Source organism: Chinchilla lanigera, unplaced genomic scaffold, assembly GCF_000276665.1.
Source record: "Chinchilla lanigera isolate Chin_1 unplaced genomic scaffold, ChiLan1.0 scaffold00016, whole genome shotgun sequence".
NCBI classification, from domain to species: domain Eukaryota; kingdom Metazoa; phylum Chordata; class Mammalia; order Rodentia; family Chinchillidae; genus Chinchilla; species Chinchilla lanigera.
This window is the reverse complement of record NW_004955417.1, coordinates 30822999-30840808: the sequence shown is the minus strand read 5'-3', so window position 1 is coordinate 30840808 and position 17810 is coordinate 30822999. Positions and strand designations below refer to the sequence as shown.

Genomic DNA, 17810 nt, shown 5'->3' with positions numbered 1-17810 from the left:
CCCCCCCCCCGGCACACACAAAATCACAGTGAATTGGCTAATTTCACTCAACCTTTTAGAATGTCAGACTTGTTTGGCTTTTAGAGAACTCAGTGTTTATTTGCTCAGGGACAGGACTATGTATCATTAGTGCCACCCATTACTGAAAGTCTTATGCACTAGGTGACAGTTTTTATCTGTACTAATAAAGCCAATCCTTAGAGAACACTTACTTTAGTTCCTGTTTTTGAATGTTTTCTGAAGTGATTCTAGTAACTTACAACCTCTAAGTATGGGTGAATGTGCATTATTGATTCTGTCTCAGAAGAACAGTATGATAATTTAGAACATCGAAGACAGAGAAAAACGATTGGAGTCAGACTTTGGTCTTAGTGACCTTCCTATATGCCTTCTAATGGCCTGGTTTTTAATTAAAGTTTGAAATTGGTGTTTGTCCCCTGATGCCCTCTCCTGTACTAGCTTACTGTGTGTATACCTTTCTTAATCCTGCAGTCTGTGAGTTCTCCACTTCAGTCCCTTCAGCAGCGAACGTGGCTCATCCATTGGTCTCTGTTTGTCTTCTTCAACCACCCCAAAGGCCGAGATAATATTATTGATCTCTTCCTTTACCAGCCACAGTAAGTTACTTCACTGAGTAATTTGGGTTGTAAGTGTCTGAAAGTAACCTAAAATATGCTTCTATCATTTGAATTTGTTGTCCTTCATTTATTTCCCGTCTCTTATAATCGATTTGCTTGTTAATTGAAAAGTTCGCATGTCACTCTTCAGTAAACAATTTGATAAAATGTGCACTAGGCTCTCCACCGAGCTACTAATGAAATGAACCCCAGGGGGCTTCCTGGGCCAGCAGCATAAGCCTAGTGTAATAGTAATGACAAGCCTTTTAGAGCTTTCAGTGATGGCAGGTAGCCCATTGCGGCGTGCATGCCCTAGGTTTGCCATCACTGGTGTAGACTCCTGGGACTTGCCCTAAGACAGCTTTTATTAAGTAACAGATTTTTGGGTTCTACTAGTATCTTTCTTGCCTTAGATCATTTTCGTTTGTCCACATCTTTTGAAGTCTAGATCGTCAGAATTGACACATACTCTGTGACTGTCTGAACTTCATCTGTTGAAATGACAGTGTTGGCCCTTGCTACCTGTACATTTCCTTATAGTCACACAGCCCAGGAGTGCCATGGAATGCCTCAGGGGTGGCCTCACAGCCTGGCTTATGTGGACTGCACCATTGGCCAGGTTCCATAGAAACACTCTTGAGTTTTTTTCTGGTACAGGAAATTGAACTCACGACGTTGCGCTTGCCGGGCAGGCACTGTGCCGCTGAGCTAAATCCCTAGCCCCCATAGAAGCACTCTTGAGCCATATTTTCATCATTCGATAACCAACGTGAAGATTTTGTAGTTCTGTTTGTTTTGTTTTCTGCTTGTTGTTTGTCACAGTACGATTTTAATACATCTTAAATAATGAAACTAAGATTTTTAACATTTTTCTAAAATACACATTTTATTTTATAAAAGTACAATTTAGAAATAGATGGTATAATATCGTTCCAATATAAAACAGCAAAGATTAACCTGCTTTAAAATTGTTTCTATAATTTTTAAGCTTGAAAATGATACTCTACTGATGGTTTTGGATAGGTTGCTGGGCTGTAATAAGTTAAACTAAGTCATGTTAATAAATGTGCTCTTTAAGTGTTCATTTTAGGAAGATTTTTCAGACTGAAGTACTTAACCCCTTTAAATTTTTAACATACTCAACCATGACTTTGAATTTAAGAGAAATTTAAGTTACTGATATGGATGAAAGACATTCAGTGAAGAAGTGCCAGTAATTTTATATGGAAAAACAAGGAGCAGTTTTTAAAAGGCATGTAATATGTTTGTGCATTTATTATTAATGTTCTCTGGAGTCTAGTTAATAGAAGCACTTTTCTCAGCCTGGTTTACTTTTCATAATACTATGGCCATGTAAGATCAGTATTAATACATTTAGTTACTATTAGCATTTTCTGTAACAGTGCAGTTTATTTTTTGTTTGAAAGAAAGAGAAACAAGGCAGTGAGCAAGAAAAAAATGTATGATCTTTGCCTGTATTCTAAGCTTATTTTAAATGCAAATAAATGGTGAAGAAAGAGGTTTCGTAGTTAGATTTTTTTATTGGAAATATTTTATAGCATTCAAGTATGCCTCTTCAGTTCATATTTATGAATATATATATATTATATATATATGATAGACTTATTCTGTCTTGAATGGTTGTTCCTTTTATCCTATCAGTGGGAGACTCAGCATTAATATTGTGCATATACATATAAAATTTTAAAAAATTTTCTAGGAGCTGTGATAGGTTATCTGTAATCTGAAAAGTTATGTAAATTGTATCTTATGTGTTGAAGTAAAGTATAAAGCTAGTGGAAAGGTTTTTCTGAAAAGGGGCAACTGCCTGCTAGAAGAAGATCCTGTAAGGGTAGTAACTTGGCTTCTTTGGTCTTTGACTTGGTAGGTGCAGCATCTTTATTTGGCAATATCCTGTGGGTAGGTTTCTGAAGAACAAAGTGGAACAAAGCTCAAAACTCTGACCATCAGTAATTTAAACGAGTAGCTTGAATTCTAAGAGAATTATATACCTGGATGTCAATTCCAGGGTGTTCTGGCCGTGTAGGTTTAATGCATAGGAAACTATAAAATAAACCCAAGATTGTGTTTTGAGTGCTTAGAATCAGAGTAGAGAGTTCATTTATACCTTGAATGTTTAATAACACCATTCAATTAAGCTGGCCTACCATAACCATTCTTGTGGTACACTATTCCTGCCACTAGAGCCAGGACCAAGCATGTTTTTTTGACTTATATGTCACCCTGAATATTTACATGAACATTTCCAAGATTGCTATTTTGTGATTCTGCCTGAGATCAATACCTCTGACTCTGCTGTCCTTTTTAGAAGCTTTTTTTAGTTGTGATGTTGACAGTTACAAGTTACGTGGTCATGTAGTATTTGAGACATACCAATACTGGATGAATCTGGAATGTCCAGAAAGATGACTAGTAAATCACTGCAAGAAATTTGGGGGTATGGATGAATGAGTAAAAGAGTTACATACCTGTCTTTAGACTATATCCATCTTATAAAAAAGATCTTGCATGAGAATTTTTAACTCAGTAATTGATGACACATTTCTCAATATTTATGGAGATAAACATACCCAAAAGAAAAGAGATTTAAAAATAATGCTGGCACATGCAGTATTTCCCTTCCCTGTCCCTAAAACCTGTAAGATTGTTCTAAGACTGAATGTGACTCCTAAGTCAAGGGTGGGAAGATGAGCCTGTCCTGTAGGACAGATTGGACCCTAACTTTGGAGTCTGTCCCATTGGCTCCAGTCTTGATCGGGCCTCATGGTGGGCTGAGGGTAAGGATGTCTCTTCCTGAACTCAGCCCTAGGAATCACTAGGATTGGCCTTCTCTGCTACCCCTTAGTAGTGGACTCAACTCTCCTGTGTTCTTTGCAGTCATGTATATATGTGCATATGTTTCAAAAAGGAACATTAAATTCATCTTTCAGATTTCCAAACAATAAAAAGAAACAATGTAGAAAAACAAAAGTATTTGAACCTTCCCCTTTGAAAATCCTGTAATACAAATAAGGGTAAAAAGCAAGTAGTTTGGTTACTGACAATTTTTTTATGAGATTAAAAAATGTTTAATTCATTAGTAGAAGCAGTTGTTACAGATACTAGAAATAAGTAATACAAGCAAGATCTTAGAAATTTTAGGATAAAAAAATCAAATTTTACAAAAAGGAAAACATTATACAAAGGTACAGATTTATTTTAAAGTGAGATAGAAGTTCATCATAGAAGTACAATTAAAATAACCCAGACTTAAGACATTAAATTATGAAGCTGCATTCTACAGATGGGTTTAACACTTTGGTTCTGGGGCTGGGGATTTAGCTCAGCGGCACAGCGCCTGCCTTTGGCAAGCACAAGGTTGTGAGTTTGATTCTCGGTACCGGAGAAAAACCAAAAAAAAAAACCACCTTAGACCACTAAAGATCTGTAATTCAGTTTTTTTTTCATAGATTGGAGTTTCTGGGCAGAACATGATAAAACTAGAAATTAATTATATATGTACACATGCATGCAAATACTATATGAAAAATTAAAGCAAATTTAGTATAAATAGACAAATAGCAAATTAATTGGATTTGGCATAAAATTTTCTTGCATATGAAAAATAACTTTTATAAACAATTTGTGAGAAATTAGAATTCTTTTACATTTTTCATACCTTCAGTTGCTGGGTTAATTCCCAACTAGATTTTCTTTTTTTTTTTTTTTTGGTTTTTCTCTGGTACCGGGAACCAAACTCACGACTTTGCGCTTGCCAGGCAGGCGCTTTTGCCGCTGAGCTAAATCCCCAGCCCCTAGATTTTCATGTCTACATTCAAAATTAGTTTTCATTCAATTTGTTGTAATGTGTTTTGTTCGAAGTATGTGATAAGGCCAGGAGTTTAGCTCAGCGACATAGCACCTCTGGTCCTGAGTTCAATTCCTGGTATCTCTTCCCCCGACAAAATGACGTAAATGAAGAAAACCTAGCCCCATACCACTGTCTCGTTGGAAAAGACAGGTGTATTTATAGCTAAACAGTTTTTAGATAATTACAAATACTAATTTTGGTAACTATGGGATATCTCTACAAGTTTTTTAAAGGTGATTATAATATGAAATCTGAAGTCAATCGTTGCACTTTTGAAATTCTAAACAGTACTGGTTTTCTAGGCAATATTGACTTATCTTGCACTTGGACTGAATCTTTAACCATGCAGCAAATATGAAATTGATCTGGGCCTTAAATTTTGATTGTCAGAGAAGGAGGATGGTCAGTCAGGGAAGTAAAACAAAAGCATGCAGTGATCATGTGGAGGCTGTTAACATACATCTGGGAGGCCTTGGGTTTCACCCTGAGCAACACAAAGCCAGAGAATAGTCAACATTAACCGTAAACATTTGTAGTCGGTTTTAGTGATACAGACCTCTAAATTTGAACCTAACTAAATACAGTTATACTCAGTAAAGGAATTCTGTTGGTCGTATTACTGAGCCTATATTTTAAAAATTGTACTGAGATACTGTTTTTGAGTTTTAAAGTAAAATATTTTGGAAATTTGTCTTCTCTTTTGATATAAGTACCAGGATAGTCTCATTTTTCCAGTGGCCCACAAAGATGAAAATATTTGTTTGCTGCTTTGCAAAAATTGTTTCAGCTTCTGGCATATGCTCAGAAACAGATTTTCCAAGGAACTAAGTCATCTACCACTAGAAATAGTGAAAACCTGTATAGTGTGGAGTGAGCTTTAGGGAAGAAAGCACGGAGCAGATGATGGTGCTGTGAGGGGGCTGGGGCTGGGTGGATAGTTTGGTTGTCCAGCTAAGAGAAGTAAACTTTATGGACAAATGGTTCTGAGCTTGGCATAGTACCTGGCATTCAAATATGGTCAGCTAGTACTTACTGGAGAAGTAATTGAGCAGCTATTTAAGGAGGAATACACTGAATGACTGACAGTCATCTGAATGGCAGGATTGTAGTAGCCAGGACCCTCTTGACCTGTATCTGACTTCTCTTCCCTTTTATCTAATTGCCACTGCTACCGGTTAAACCCAGACTGTGAGATACTATAGTCATATACTTCACCTTGTTGTTTGTAATTTTTCATACCCTGAATTCTTCATGGAAGAGCTTGATTTTCTGATTATCCTGAGTGCTTTGTGCATAGGTTTTTTTGTGCAAATGTATAAATTTGTTTTAAGGGTTGAGTGAAAGTCATAGCTTTGTTGTTGTGTGGAATGTCCTGACAGCACATCTAAGGACATTCTAAAATTGGAGAATACAGACTGGCATTCTCATTTAGATTATCCTCTTAAAGTTGGATTCCATTTGTTCTCCTGGAAGAGATGTGCTTGTATGTTTACTTCTAAGTATCGGCAGTCTTAGGCTAGTAAATTTTACATCCGAATGGACTGCCCAAGTGTTTTCTTCAACTCATACGGGGTTATAGGTATAGGAAACTGGGCAAGGTACTAATGTTATATGACTTCTACTTCTATCTTAGGTACCTTAATGCAATTCAGACAATGTGTCCACATATTCTCCGCTACCTGACCACTGCAGTCATAACAAATAAAGATGTTCGAAAGCGCCGGCAGGTGCTAAAAGATCTAGTAAAAGTCATTCAGCAGGTAAAAGTAAAATTTTTACAAATTTTCTTAAAGTACTGAAACTTAGGTCTAATCTGTTTTGCTAAAGTAATGACTCTTGGTTCACAAGGATAAACATGGTCTTAAAAATTGGAGGGGCGGGGCTGGGGCAATAGCTCAGTGGTGGGACACTTGCCTACCATGTCCAAGGCCCTGGGTTCAGTTCTGAGTACTGTCAGGATAAAAAGAAAGAAAGAGAAAATGGGAGAGAAGTATATGTGAAGTTTCAAAGGGAGAAGAGTCTTAAATGAGCTTTTATTCTAAGTCTGAAATACTCTTGCGCCAGCTGTGCCATGTATGATGACTTCTGTTTGCTAGGTGGATACTTACTGTGCCCATTGTATTTGGGCTGTTATTTGCAAAGAAGGAAGCTACCTGGTGCTGCTTTGGGGGCGGGTCATTATTTACATGGTTTTAGAGAGGTGACCTTTAAACTGAATACAGTATTACTAGTCCGCAAATTGGCCAAAAGCTGTGGTCTTGCTACTTGATAACTTAGTAAGCTTGTAAGAAAGAGAAACAAGAAAAAGAAAAGAACTTAAATCTTTATTTGATCTAAGAATAAATTAAATACAAAGAAGTAATTGTTGTCCAGTAGGGCCTGAATACCTTTGTACCTGGAGATGTTCATCATTGTTTATTAACTAAGAGACTTGTGGTCATCAGGAAATTTGAAAGCTTTTGGAATGATTATAGGATGAGAATTTAGAGAACTTGGTTTGGAAGATACTATATAAGCTTAAGGTGTGATCTTCACTCAGGATAGGAGCCGTTGCTTTGAGAACCCAGCACTATATGAGGCTATTTACTGTGAATGAATGGTAAAGAAGTAGAAAATATGACCATTGGGGTATTTTAGGGGCAGTCTACTAAACACGTTTAAGGTAGATCTAACGACATTTGATTTCAATTTATAGGAGTCTTACACATACAAGGACCCAATTACAGAATTTGTTGAATGCTTATACGTTAACTTTGACTTTGATGGGGCTCAGAAGAAGCTGAGGGAATGTGAATCAGTAAGTATGAGTTTTTACATATAAACTATAATGCTTTTTTACATTTTTGGATTTATAGAGTTAATCTTGCAGTGTCTTAATTAATAATATCAAAACTATGTTGATCTTCAAATGACAAATTATTTGGGAATGTGGGGTGAAGACATACATCATGTTGGCATAAGTGTTTTGTTAGGGCAGTTTGTTAAAACACTGGGGGATTTTAAGTGTACACATGAATCTTTAATTTCATGTTTCGAATGAGTATGTATAATATTTCCCATGTACAGGCAGGCTCACTGTGAATTACATGTTCCAACTGTGGTTCTCAGTTTTATTTCATAGATGGGATTATCCTTAGAATTTTTCACAATGATATTAAACATTCGTTTTAAACCAGGCAATTTGTTGTCTTTTCAAGTTGGGTAAATATTATATATTGCTTATGTTGGTTAGTAGAAACTAACATTCTTTGAGAACAACTGTAAAGTTGCATTAAAGTGGTTTTGAATTAGTTATTTTATAAGTGTTAATAAACTAAACAAAGAACTTGAACAAAGAACTTGAACTGAGCTGCATTTAGGAGATTCACACATTACAGTGTTTTGAACTCAAATTTTGACACAAATTAGGCATTTTGTTTTTTGTTTTTTTGTTTTTTGTTTTTTGTTTTTTTTTTGGTTTTTCTTGGGTACCAGGAACTGAACTCACGACCTTGCACTTGCCAGGCAGGCGCTTTTGCCGCTGAGCTAAATCCCCAGCCCCCGGCATTTTGTTGATAGTCTGAGATTGTATTTCTCTAAGGTTGAAAAATACACAAATAGACATTCAGAAGTGATTTTCAAACATTAAGCAAGTAGAAAATTAAAATTCAGTTTGATAGTTTTTGTTCTTATGGTTAAGTAACATCATTAAAGTAAGTACTTACATTGGCATCTTTTCATTATGCTAAGTATTGGGGCTTTGTGAATCCCGAAGAGTCAGAGGGCCCCTAGGTGCTGTCAGTGAAGAAAGAGTATTCTGTTCTCACTGTGGAGTAGGACCCACCGTTTTGCATTGTCATCGTCATCATTATTATTGTTGTTTGTGGTAATTCTCCATGTCTACTTTTTTCTGTTACGTGGACAGTCGGTCTTTGCTTAATTATTTATTCTAAGCAGTATGGAAGGGAGGTACATTACTGTTCTAGTGTTAGTGTGTCTGCTGCCAAAGCAATCACAGGAGGTGTGTTATCTCAGAATGTGTAGGTAGTATACTGGACAGGACAAAGGTGATGTCAGGAGGTGGCTCCACACTTACATTCCCAGTGGAGTGAAGAGACATTGTGGGTGGGAGTCTTTTTTTTCCAAAGTCCTGTTACTGCTTATTTAAATTTTTAGAGCTTAAAGATAGATCTAGAAAGCGCCCCAGTGTAAACTCTCAGTGGTGGACTTGTAGTGAGTGGAGCGGTAAGTGAGTTGGACTGCCTAGAAGTTTTTAAAAATTGCTGGTCAGCATTGTTAATTTTTCATTTTCTATTTTACACACATAGGTACTTGTGAATGACTTCTTCTTGGTGGCTTGCCTTGAGGATTTCATTGAAAATGCTCGTCTCTTCATATTTGAGACTTTTTGTCGGATCCACCAGTGTATCAGCATTAAGTAAGAGCACCGCTGATTTGATGTGTATCCTCTGCCTTTAATTTCCTGGAAACCTCATGTATTTAAAGTGATACTTAATAGCATTGCAGTTAATCGAAGCTTTGTTTCTCTTGGTTGGCAGAAAAAGGAAATAACTTGATAGTGACTTGTGAAAATCCCAACTTCCGTTTGAGCTCCGGGATGCTGCCGACTTGGGAGTGCTTCAGCTTCCATGTGTGGTGGCACTGCCTCAGTTTTCAGAACGGCAAGTTGGAGGCAGTGCGTGGTTTTCAGTTAGCTTTGAAAGGAGAAAATACTATTAAACTGTTCTGTAGAGAGAAAAGTAAACAGCTTCAAGTGGTTTTCAACAGTAGTTTAAGGGTTAGCCCTCTGTAAATCAGAAATTCTGTTGAAAGACCACTACATTTGGTAATCATTTCTACAAATCAAGTTTGTTTTATTTAATTATGTACTTGAGTTCTCATATGGTAGACTTTTATGCCATCCTAAAATGTTGAAACCTTGAAAAATTATGGTAAATTTTATGTTGTGTGAGAAAATTATTGGGGGAAAATTATGAAATGTACATAACTTATTAGAAACTAATTTTCCATATTAGAGTTTGAAAAATAACTACTGCCATTTGGGCACAGATGAAGTCAAATATAAAACATAAAAACTTAGTAGTGCTTTCATGTTTGTCTCTGAGGAATTGTCTGTAGACCACATTCTTTTCCTTTAATGCCGTTTGTCTTGCTAAGGGACCAACCCATGCTTGGTTGCCTAAGTTCAGTGGCTGTCAGGTGATTATTCAGAGTTAGGAGTGTAGTGTGGTCCTGGGGACTGTTCTTTGGGGATAGAGTCTTCCACTTCAGGTGTACTGGTATTTAGGCTTGCAGACATAATTTTTGAAATCTGATTTTCATTGGTAGGTTGTGAGATACAGAGGTAGGTGTTATTTGTGGGGCTGTGGTGGGCAGTAGATAACAATTCTTGTATTCTTTATTTTTAAGATGTGCAATTAGGGCCTGCAAAAGATGAATCTTAGCATTTTGGTTTCTTTTGCGGAATTTCCCCCATTTCACATAAGAATATGGTCACTTGAGTGTTTCTTGGTTTTCATTTTGTCTAAAACTTTACTCCTGTTGAAAGCTGGTTCTCTTGCATTGTTAGCACCCTTTTTTTACTAACTTTTTAGTATCTAGCATGCTTTGTATAGTATAATATAAATACTGTGTGGTGTAATATTTGTTAAATGAAGAAGTGTCTTTTGTATTTATCTTAACATTTTTGTACATGATAATACTTTTTTACTTCTGTCTAGAGTACTGTGGATAGGAAGGTTTGTTCTAGTTCTAGCTCTCTCTAATAATTCTGGCATCCTTCACTGTTTCGTTTCTCCCAACTCAAGTTTACTGTGTTTTAACAGTAAAGAAATTAGGTACAGTTTGTATCCCATCTGCTCAGGAGAGGTATGTAGCTAAAAGAAGACAATAGAATAGGATCTTTTCTGTAAACGTTTATGTGACATCGTCACCTAAGAATTTTTCATATTTAACTTGGTATAGATTTTTATTTCTTCTTTGGTCTTTTAGTTTTTGCTAGAGTCTCCAGAAACATTTTCAGGCTAAATTTGGAGTGGATTTCCAAAATCTAGAAATTTTTTTCTCCTAGTGATAAAACTTGCTTTCACTTAGGTTGTTCAAACTTTTTTTATTTTTTTTTTAATTGCTACCTATGGAGTATTTTTCTAACTTGGACAAGAAAAATACATGAATTTTTTAAAAATTCATAGATGGATATATTTTCTTCAAATACTAGAGAGTTTTTGAACTGGAAGAAGTCCTGGAGAACTTGTAGTCCAGTGCCACACAGTGAAGACTGACTTTTCATTGCAGCTTTCTGCAGTGAGAGGAAGGCCTGTGTCTGTGTCATTTAGCATCGTGCCTCACAGAGGCTCGCCTTTCACCTTGTAGAGCTGTGGCTTTCATGTCTAGAGTGTGCCATCATGCTGCATATGTAGGAAGAATGGGACTTGTTTTCAAATGCACTGTTACGTATTTATGTGTGTACAAGCCAGTCAAAGCAGGGCCCTTTACCCTGCTTATCCTGTACCTCTGAATAACTTTTCTCCCATTAGAACCTCTTTGGAACCCAAAGACATTGGCTGTGTGTAATTTCATTGCTTTTTTGCTGGGAAACTCAAGGCTCAGACATTAAGTTGCTTGGGTCCTTTTAATTGACAGGGCCTATACTTTCTGTAAAGTCCTTTTCATTGTGAGGATTTGATACTTACAGAAATAGTCGGTTTCAATAAATTGGTCATTTAGTATAGAGAACCTCGTTGGTCTCTCGTTGTACCCTGGAGAGAAACAGTGGCGGGTATGAGAAAAATAAAGACAAGAGACAAAATCTGGGTCAGGTAGATGCCACCCCACCCCTTACCTGATCAGCAAGAGGACCTAACTTCAACATTTATTTTATACTTTTGCAAAGTTAGTATCTTGAGAGGTAATGTTGCCTAGTGACTAACAATTATAATTGTCCAGGCAAGATGTCTTTCTCAAGATTGAGGTATCTTGACTACTTGAGGCACTCTGGCTCTGTCCTCCCTTCACACATAGGACCAATTTCCAGTTCCAGCGGCTTCCAACAATTTGGAGTACCAGTTGATCCCAAAGATAAAGATGAAAAAACAAGATTCTTAAGTCACTGTTCAACTCTGTGTCTCAGAATCCCTGTAGAGTTTTGTTTTAGAAATACAGGTTCTGTGTGGCCACCTCTAACTTTTGGAGATTTACTGAGTGTGTTATGCTGTCCTGTATTGCAGGGCTGCTGTGCATACTCTGAGTGGTTATTCCAAAACAGCCAGAATGAAAACCACATATTTGATCACCAGTTTTTCAACCATGTAATTACAGCTTGGTAGAGTAATGCAGTGACAAACCAGGGATTTAATATCTTTATTATATAATGAACAAGGTAGGCTTGTTCATGTTCTTAAAGCTGCTTTACTGGCTTAAAAATACAGTGGCTGAAACTAATATGTTATATCTTAATGTTGGGTTTTTACAAATGCAGCAAACATCTTATTTCAGACTCCCAAGACTTTGAATTCACAGAATGATCAACAGGGCTAACGTTTCCCTTGAGCCGGTCTGTGGGGTGTTTCAGCCGCTTTCCCACTGCTGGGACACAATATCCAGTGCTTGTCTCCTACAGGAGGCAAGGTTCATTTGGCGCAGTTTCTCTTTGTGGTGCACTGGTTCCAAGCCGGTAACAGGATGGCAGAGGTAGAGGGAATGCTGCTCAGTCCATCACAGCCATGAAGCCGAGATGAGAGAAGGCAGGTCAAGCGCAGCCCTCCAGGTCACACCCCAGCGGCCAGCCCCAGCCAGGCTGCAGCTCCAACCCGTGCACTCTGATGAACTCATCCCTGGTGAGTGTGGCTTCTGTGGCCCAGTCACCTCCCCCATGTGGGGCCCTGGGGACTTGGAGAGCTAATTTAGAAAGAATAGTCTTTCTGGAATTAAAGTATGTCATGTACACACCAGCTCCATACAAGGAGTGTAAACATTATGTATTGCAAACATGTGCTGAGGGAAAGGAGGGGAGAGAGGGCGGAAGGGAGGAAAAGAAAAACGATTTTTGAAACAAAAAGACAACTTTTCAAGACTCCACTCGAGGATCTGAGTTGAAAGCTCTCAGTGATTTATTTTGCAGTGGTACTTGAAGAATCATTGTGCTTTCTAAAGTTGTGATTCTGTCTGCACTTTAGAATGAAGTGAGAACTTTAAAAACTAAAAATTAGGTTAATCTTAATCCCTAAAAAAGAACTGTGAGGAGATCCTAGCTTTTATACTGTATTAATCTTAAAGGTTCTCTATGTAATTCTTTGCAAAACATTGTCTTAAAGCTTCATTTTAATATGACTAGATCAGTTGTAAGAAACAGTAGATTTCCACACTTTGCCCTAATGCCAGCAAGATCTTGCAAAAACCTTAATAAAGTATTGAAAAGCTCTACATTAAGCATTGATATATTCAAAATACAGTGTTTCTGCCTCCCATAGGGATCCCTCAAACTGCCCTTGGAGAGTCCAGCACATTGCTCCTCTGGCAACCACACTTCTCTTCTCCATTGCTGATTCCATTTCAAGAATGTGCAAAGCTGGGCTGGGGATTTAGCTCAGCAGCAAAAAGCGCCTGCCTGGCAAGCGCAAGGTCGTGAGTTCGGTTCCCGGTACTGGAGAAAAACCAAAAAAAAAAAAAAAAAAAGAATGTGCAAAGCTTTTCTAATGGTGATCAGCGCTGAAGATGGAACTCAGTGTTGGAGTGCTTGTCTAGCATGCAGAGGCCCAAATTCAAACCAGTACCACAGCCGTGAATAAATAAATTATATGATGGCGTCCAGCAGTTAAAGAAGACAGTTATGATTTAGTAATACAGAGCAACAGAGTTAGTAGCAAAGCTGTTGAAAGAGACCTTACACATGGCCAAACACTGGGAGGAATGTAAAAAGGACACCTTCAAAAAGCTTAGAGTAAGAGGAAAAAGCAGAATGAAAGAAGTGCATAATTAAATATAAAACTTCAAATTACAATACATTTTTTTGAAGAACAACATAGAGATTAGCAGGAATTACATGGATATGTTTTGTATATTAGAAAACTCAGAGAAGTAGTGTATTAGATAACTCTTTAAGTGGAGTATCTCTAAGCCCCAAACTAGACTTTTTCCCACTCATTACTAATTATGACACATCATTCCATTCACTGGCTCATGCTGGCTTCTGCCTCTAATTAGTATGTATTTACTTGATACTCTTTTTTTTGGGGGGGGGCGGTAAGGTGGGGGCATGTATCTCTGGCCACTTCTTCTTCTCCCTAAAGGACACATGTCAAATGATGGATAGAACAGTAAAATAAAATCCATGGTTTATTAAACAGCTCTTTCCTTTTGTGATTTGGAGCATTTTCTCTTAATAAATTTCTTGGCTAAATGGCTATAAGCACATAGGACAGTCATATTTTTATAAAAGTACATTTTGAATGTTTTTTATCAGTTTATATACAATACTGTAGATTTGTACAGTGAGTTGTGTATCTCTTTACTATAAAGCATGTAGCATTTGTTACAAAAGATTACTACAGTAGTGTTTAATTTAGGTTAGCTCAGTAGGTTATCAGATGTGGTGTGTTTCTGAAATTTCAAAGCTGTTCTAAAATAATTCTTGGACCCATTTTCAGTTGTAGATAAAAGCAAAATATGGAAGTAATATTTTGAATGTATGATAAACATGTTGGAGCATACATTAATATGATGTCCCTATATGAGGTTTGCTTTGGCTTTTCACAAAAGGCTACTCTGGCATTTGCTTAATTTAGGAAGTCATTCTTCTTTGTTTATTTTATTAGGTAACATTTTAGATTCTTCAAGTTCTTATTGCCAAGTAACTATTTATATTTAGAATTAGACTTACTACACAAAAAGATACATTATCAGATGGAGATAGTTTCAGAAGACTACTACTGAAGATGTTGGAAAATTCAGAGAATTTTCCATTGTCACATATGCAGCATTATGGTTTTCTTCTGATTTGTTTCCATCTAATCTCATACTTAGAGCCAATTTCTGCTTAACAGTTATTTTTTAATTACTTTCTATTGCATACTTATAAAACTTAAAGACTGAAGAGTACTTTTCTTCGGATATGTTGGTCATAGTATTCTGTAAAAGCCAAAGCTGTAGGTTCCCAGTTCCTAATGCAGCAGTACTTGAATTATGATTGTCAAATAGAAGTTGGAAAGCCAGGTTATATAAAGAAACAATTACTAAAACTGGACTCTAACTCCTTATTTACCCAAATCTTTGTTGGGCAGTGGGGGAGGGGTCAGAGCAGGGAAACCATCGAAAAGATTGGGCATTGAAGATTTGATAGAAAACCAGCATTAGAGGCATGAACATGTTCAATTACAGAAATTGAACTGAGAATATAATACTTATTTTTGCTTTGTCTTTTGAAACGTTATGCAGTTTAACATTTAACATCATGTTTTTGCAGTGGCTGAGCAGGAAAACTAGTCAATTTAAAGATTTGTGAAAGGGATTTACAGAAATTTCATTAGGTAAACTGTTCTTAAATCTCCCAAAAAGAGTTCATAGCCCTTTTGTATCTCACATAGCTCCTTCCAGTTTTTCTTCTTTATGTTTAAAGTAGTTTATATAATTTTGGGAATTGAGTGTTAATGTCTGTGTATAAATGCTCATGTGCATGCCACATCACATATATTCTGAAAATATTACACATGTATGCACAGATAGCCTTGCATCAGTTGAGTGATGAATTGCTGTACCCCTGACAAATCAAGCACTTCAGTGGCCCTCTACAACCTGGCATTAAATTGGAAAAACAAAGAAATGCAGACTGGTTGATTGACTTTGAAAGTTTTTTAGATCACGGTTTCTCCCTGTCTTGCTCTCATCTCAGTTGCCCTGTAAGCTCTGCCGTACACAGCTCCGGTGGGTGCCCAGAATTTACTGCACAGGACTACCCAGCAGCCAAACCTCACTGGTTCTGTGTTACACTTCTTGTGGGTGTTCCATGTAGCAGACCTAACCATTGTGATTCTTGCTTAGGTTACTTGCTGAGCACCTTTAAGAACCAAAAAGATTTTCATAAATGCAGGCTATGGTACTTTTCCCATGAGGCTATGTAGGTGTGACTGGTGCAGTTCAAGAAAACAGGCACAACTCAGGCAGTGCAAACAGTCGGCGTCACAGATGGAAGAGAACATGACCCAGAAATACCTCAAAGTCCCTATGCACAGTGTGCATCGAACACTGTGAAGGTTCAGGCCCAGTTTAATTAACATTGCTGTTTTTATTGTTTTCCCTGCTTAGTATGCTGGCGGATAAATTGAACATGACTCCAGAAGAAGCTGAAAGGTGGATTGTGAATTTGATTAGAAATGCAAGGCTGGATGCCAAGATTGATTCTAAATTAGTGAGTGTGGCATTGCTTGTGGTTCCTACTAGATAACAGTTACTTCATACTTCTGGCATTTTTAATGACAGTATTTTATAATATTAAGAATTTATATTGTTCACCAAAGCAACCAGTTTTTTCTTGCTGGTTAATATTGTTACCTCTGCATGATGTATAGAAAAATATGTGGAACAGTCCTAGGTTATTGAGACACCATGTTCGTAGTGGAGTGGCAACTCTCGTCATTATCATTAATAGGAACAATTTCCTTCCCTTTGATTTTAGGGTCATGTGGTCATGGGTAATAATGCAGTCTCACCCTATCAGCAAGTGATTGAAAAGACTAAAAGCCTTTCATTTAGAAGCCAGATGTTGGCCATGAATATTGAAAAGAAGCTGAATCAGAATAGTAGGTCAGAGGTAAGAACCATACATTTTCTGTTTTGTCTAGAATTTAGTGATAATGTAATATAATTGTTTTATGAACTTTGAGGACATGTCAATAGCAGTAGTACCTGATTTTGTGTTTCTTTTTAAGGTTAGGAACATTTTGTTTTAGAGATTACTAAACTAAGAAAACGTTTTCTTAGAGATGTAGAATGTACATTAGTCAAACTGAAAAAATCGTGTTCCTCACACGTGCTTGAGATATGTGTTCTTTCTAAATCTAAAGAGATAGTTTGATAAAAATGTTATTTATTCATGCTGATCGACAAAATTTTATCTTTTACTTGAGATTTATATTTAACTGTCAGAAAATAATTCCCCTTTTTGGTATGCAGTCTGCATATTAGATGTTGAAAGAACTGAATGGACTGTCGACTTTAGGATTGTATTTAAGTAGAGGGCCAAAGTTGTAAGGAAGCAGTTAAGGGACCTTCAAGGACTCCATTCAGTGGAGGTTTTAGGAACAGGTTTGTGTCTTTAGACCAGTGCTTTAGTTTTAAAACAAAGACAAAGTAGAATTCTATGTCCCAACTAAGTCTAGAGTGTCTGAGTCTGAAAAAATAACTTCATGTGTTGCTTTTCTTTTTGGTATGGTTTAGCATCTGTTTCTATTGATTATAGTTCCACTGTTGATGGTTCTGTGATTGTTACACTGTATTAATGGCTAATAGCTGACCCAATGATATTTGTGCTGTATCACTTACTTCTGTTGTTACCTGAGAAAGTGTCTTTCTTTTTTTAACTATGTTAATTTCTTTATACATATTTTAGGCTCCTAACTGGGCAACCCAGGATTCTGGCTTCTACTGAGGAACTGTGAAGAAAACATGGAAAAAATATGAAATAATGAAGCCATTTACTATACATTTTTAGAAGCAATTACTGTTCATTATAAATTTTGCAGAATTTGAATAAAATTGGCTATGGTTCATTTTTTTCTTGCTGTGACTGTCCTCATGTGTACAAGTTTTTAACTTTTTAATCTGGAAGAACTATATTCACAGAAAGTTGCAGAAACAGCTTAGAGAGGTCCACTATGTAAGCTTGTCTTGGTTACTTTTTTTTCGTTGTTGGGACAAAACATCTGACGCCCAAAATTAAGGAAGGAAAGGTTTATTTTGCTTATAGTTTGTGGAGGTTTCAGTCCGTACTTGGCAGCTTATAAGGCAGAGTGGCACACATGGCAAAGAGCTACCACTCAGGGTGGCAGAACACAGCTAAGCAGCAACCACACACCAGGGCGGAATGGGGGAGGAATGCCTCAAGCACTCTTTTCCTCTCCCTTACATATGTAAACTATCCACTCCCGGGTGGGTGCAGCTCTCACACCCATATTCAAACTCTAATAGCCTGCCCCTCATGCCTGGCCACTTGAGGCTTTTGAGGGGACACACAGATTCAAACCATAACAAAGCTAAACCGAGTTTTCACCTTACGTTGCTGTAGTACAGTTTTAGGACCTAGACTAACGTTGGTACAGTGCATGTGAAAG

General features: G+C 37.1%; 1 protein-coding gene and 1 long non-coding RNA gene across 2 annotated transcripts in view; both read left to right on the top strand.

Moving 5' to 3' along the window:
• Window positions 1-17254, top strand: part of Eif3e (eukaryotic translation initiation factor 3, subunit E) — a 35421-nt gene extending 18167 nt beyond the window's left edge. The window contains exons 7-13 of the mRNA XM_005381967.2: window positions 493-617; window positions 6122-6248; window positions 7184-7285; window positions 8796-8905; window positions 15787-15889; window positions 16157-16291; window positions 17090-17254. Of these exons, the coding sequence (XP_005382024.1) occupies window positions 493-617; window positions 6122-6248; window positions 7184-7285; window positions 8796-8905; window positions 15787-15889; window positions 16157-16291; window positions 17090-17128 (741 nt within the window). The 3' untranslated portion in view covers window positions 17129-17254. The remainder of the gene's footprint in view (window positions 1-492; window positions 618-6121; window positions 6249-7183; window positions 7286-8795; window positions 8906-15786; window positions 15890-16156; window positions 16292-17089) is intronic.
• LOC102029291 lies at window positions 8912-13256 on the top strand. Its single transcript, XR_260520.1, has 2 exons — window positions 8912-12323; window positions 12957-13256. It is a non-coding gene; the product is annotated as an uncharacterized LOC102029291 (long non-coding RNA).
• Window positions 17255-17810: the final 556 nt, after the last annotated feature.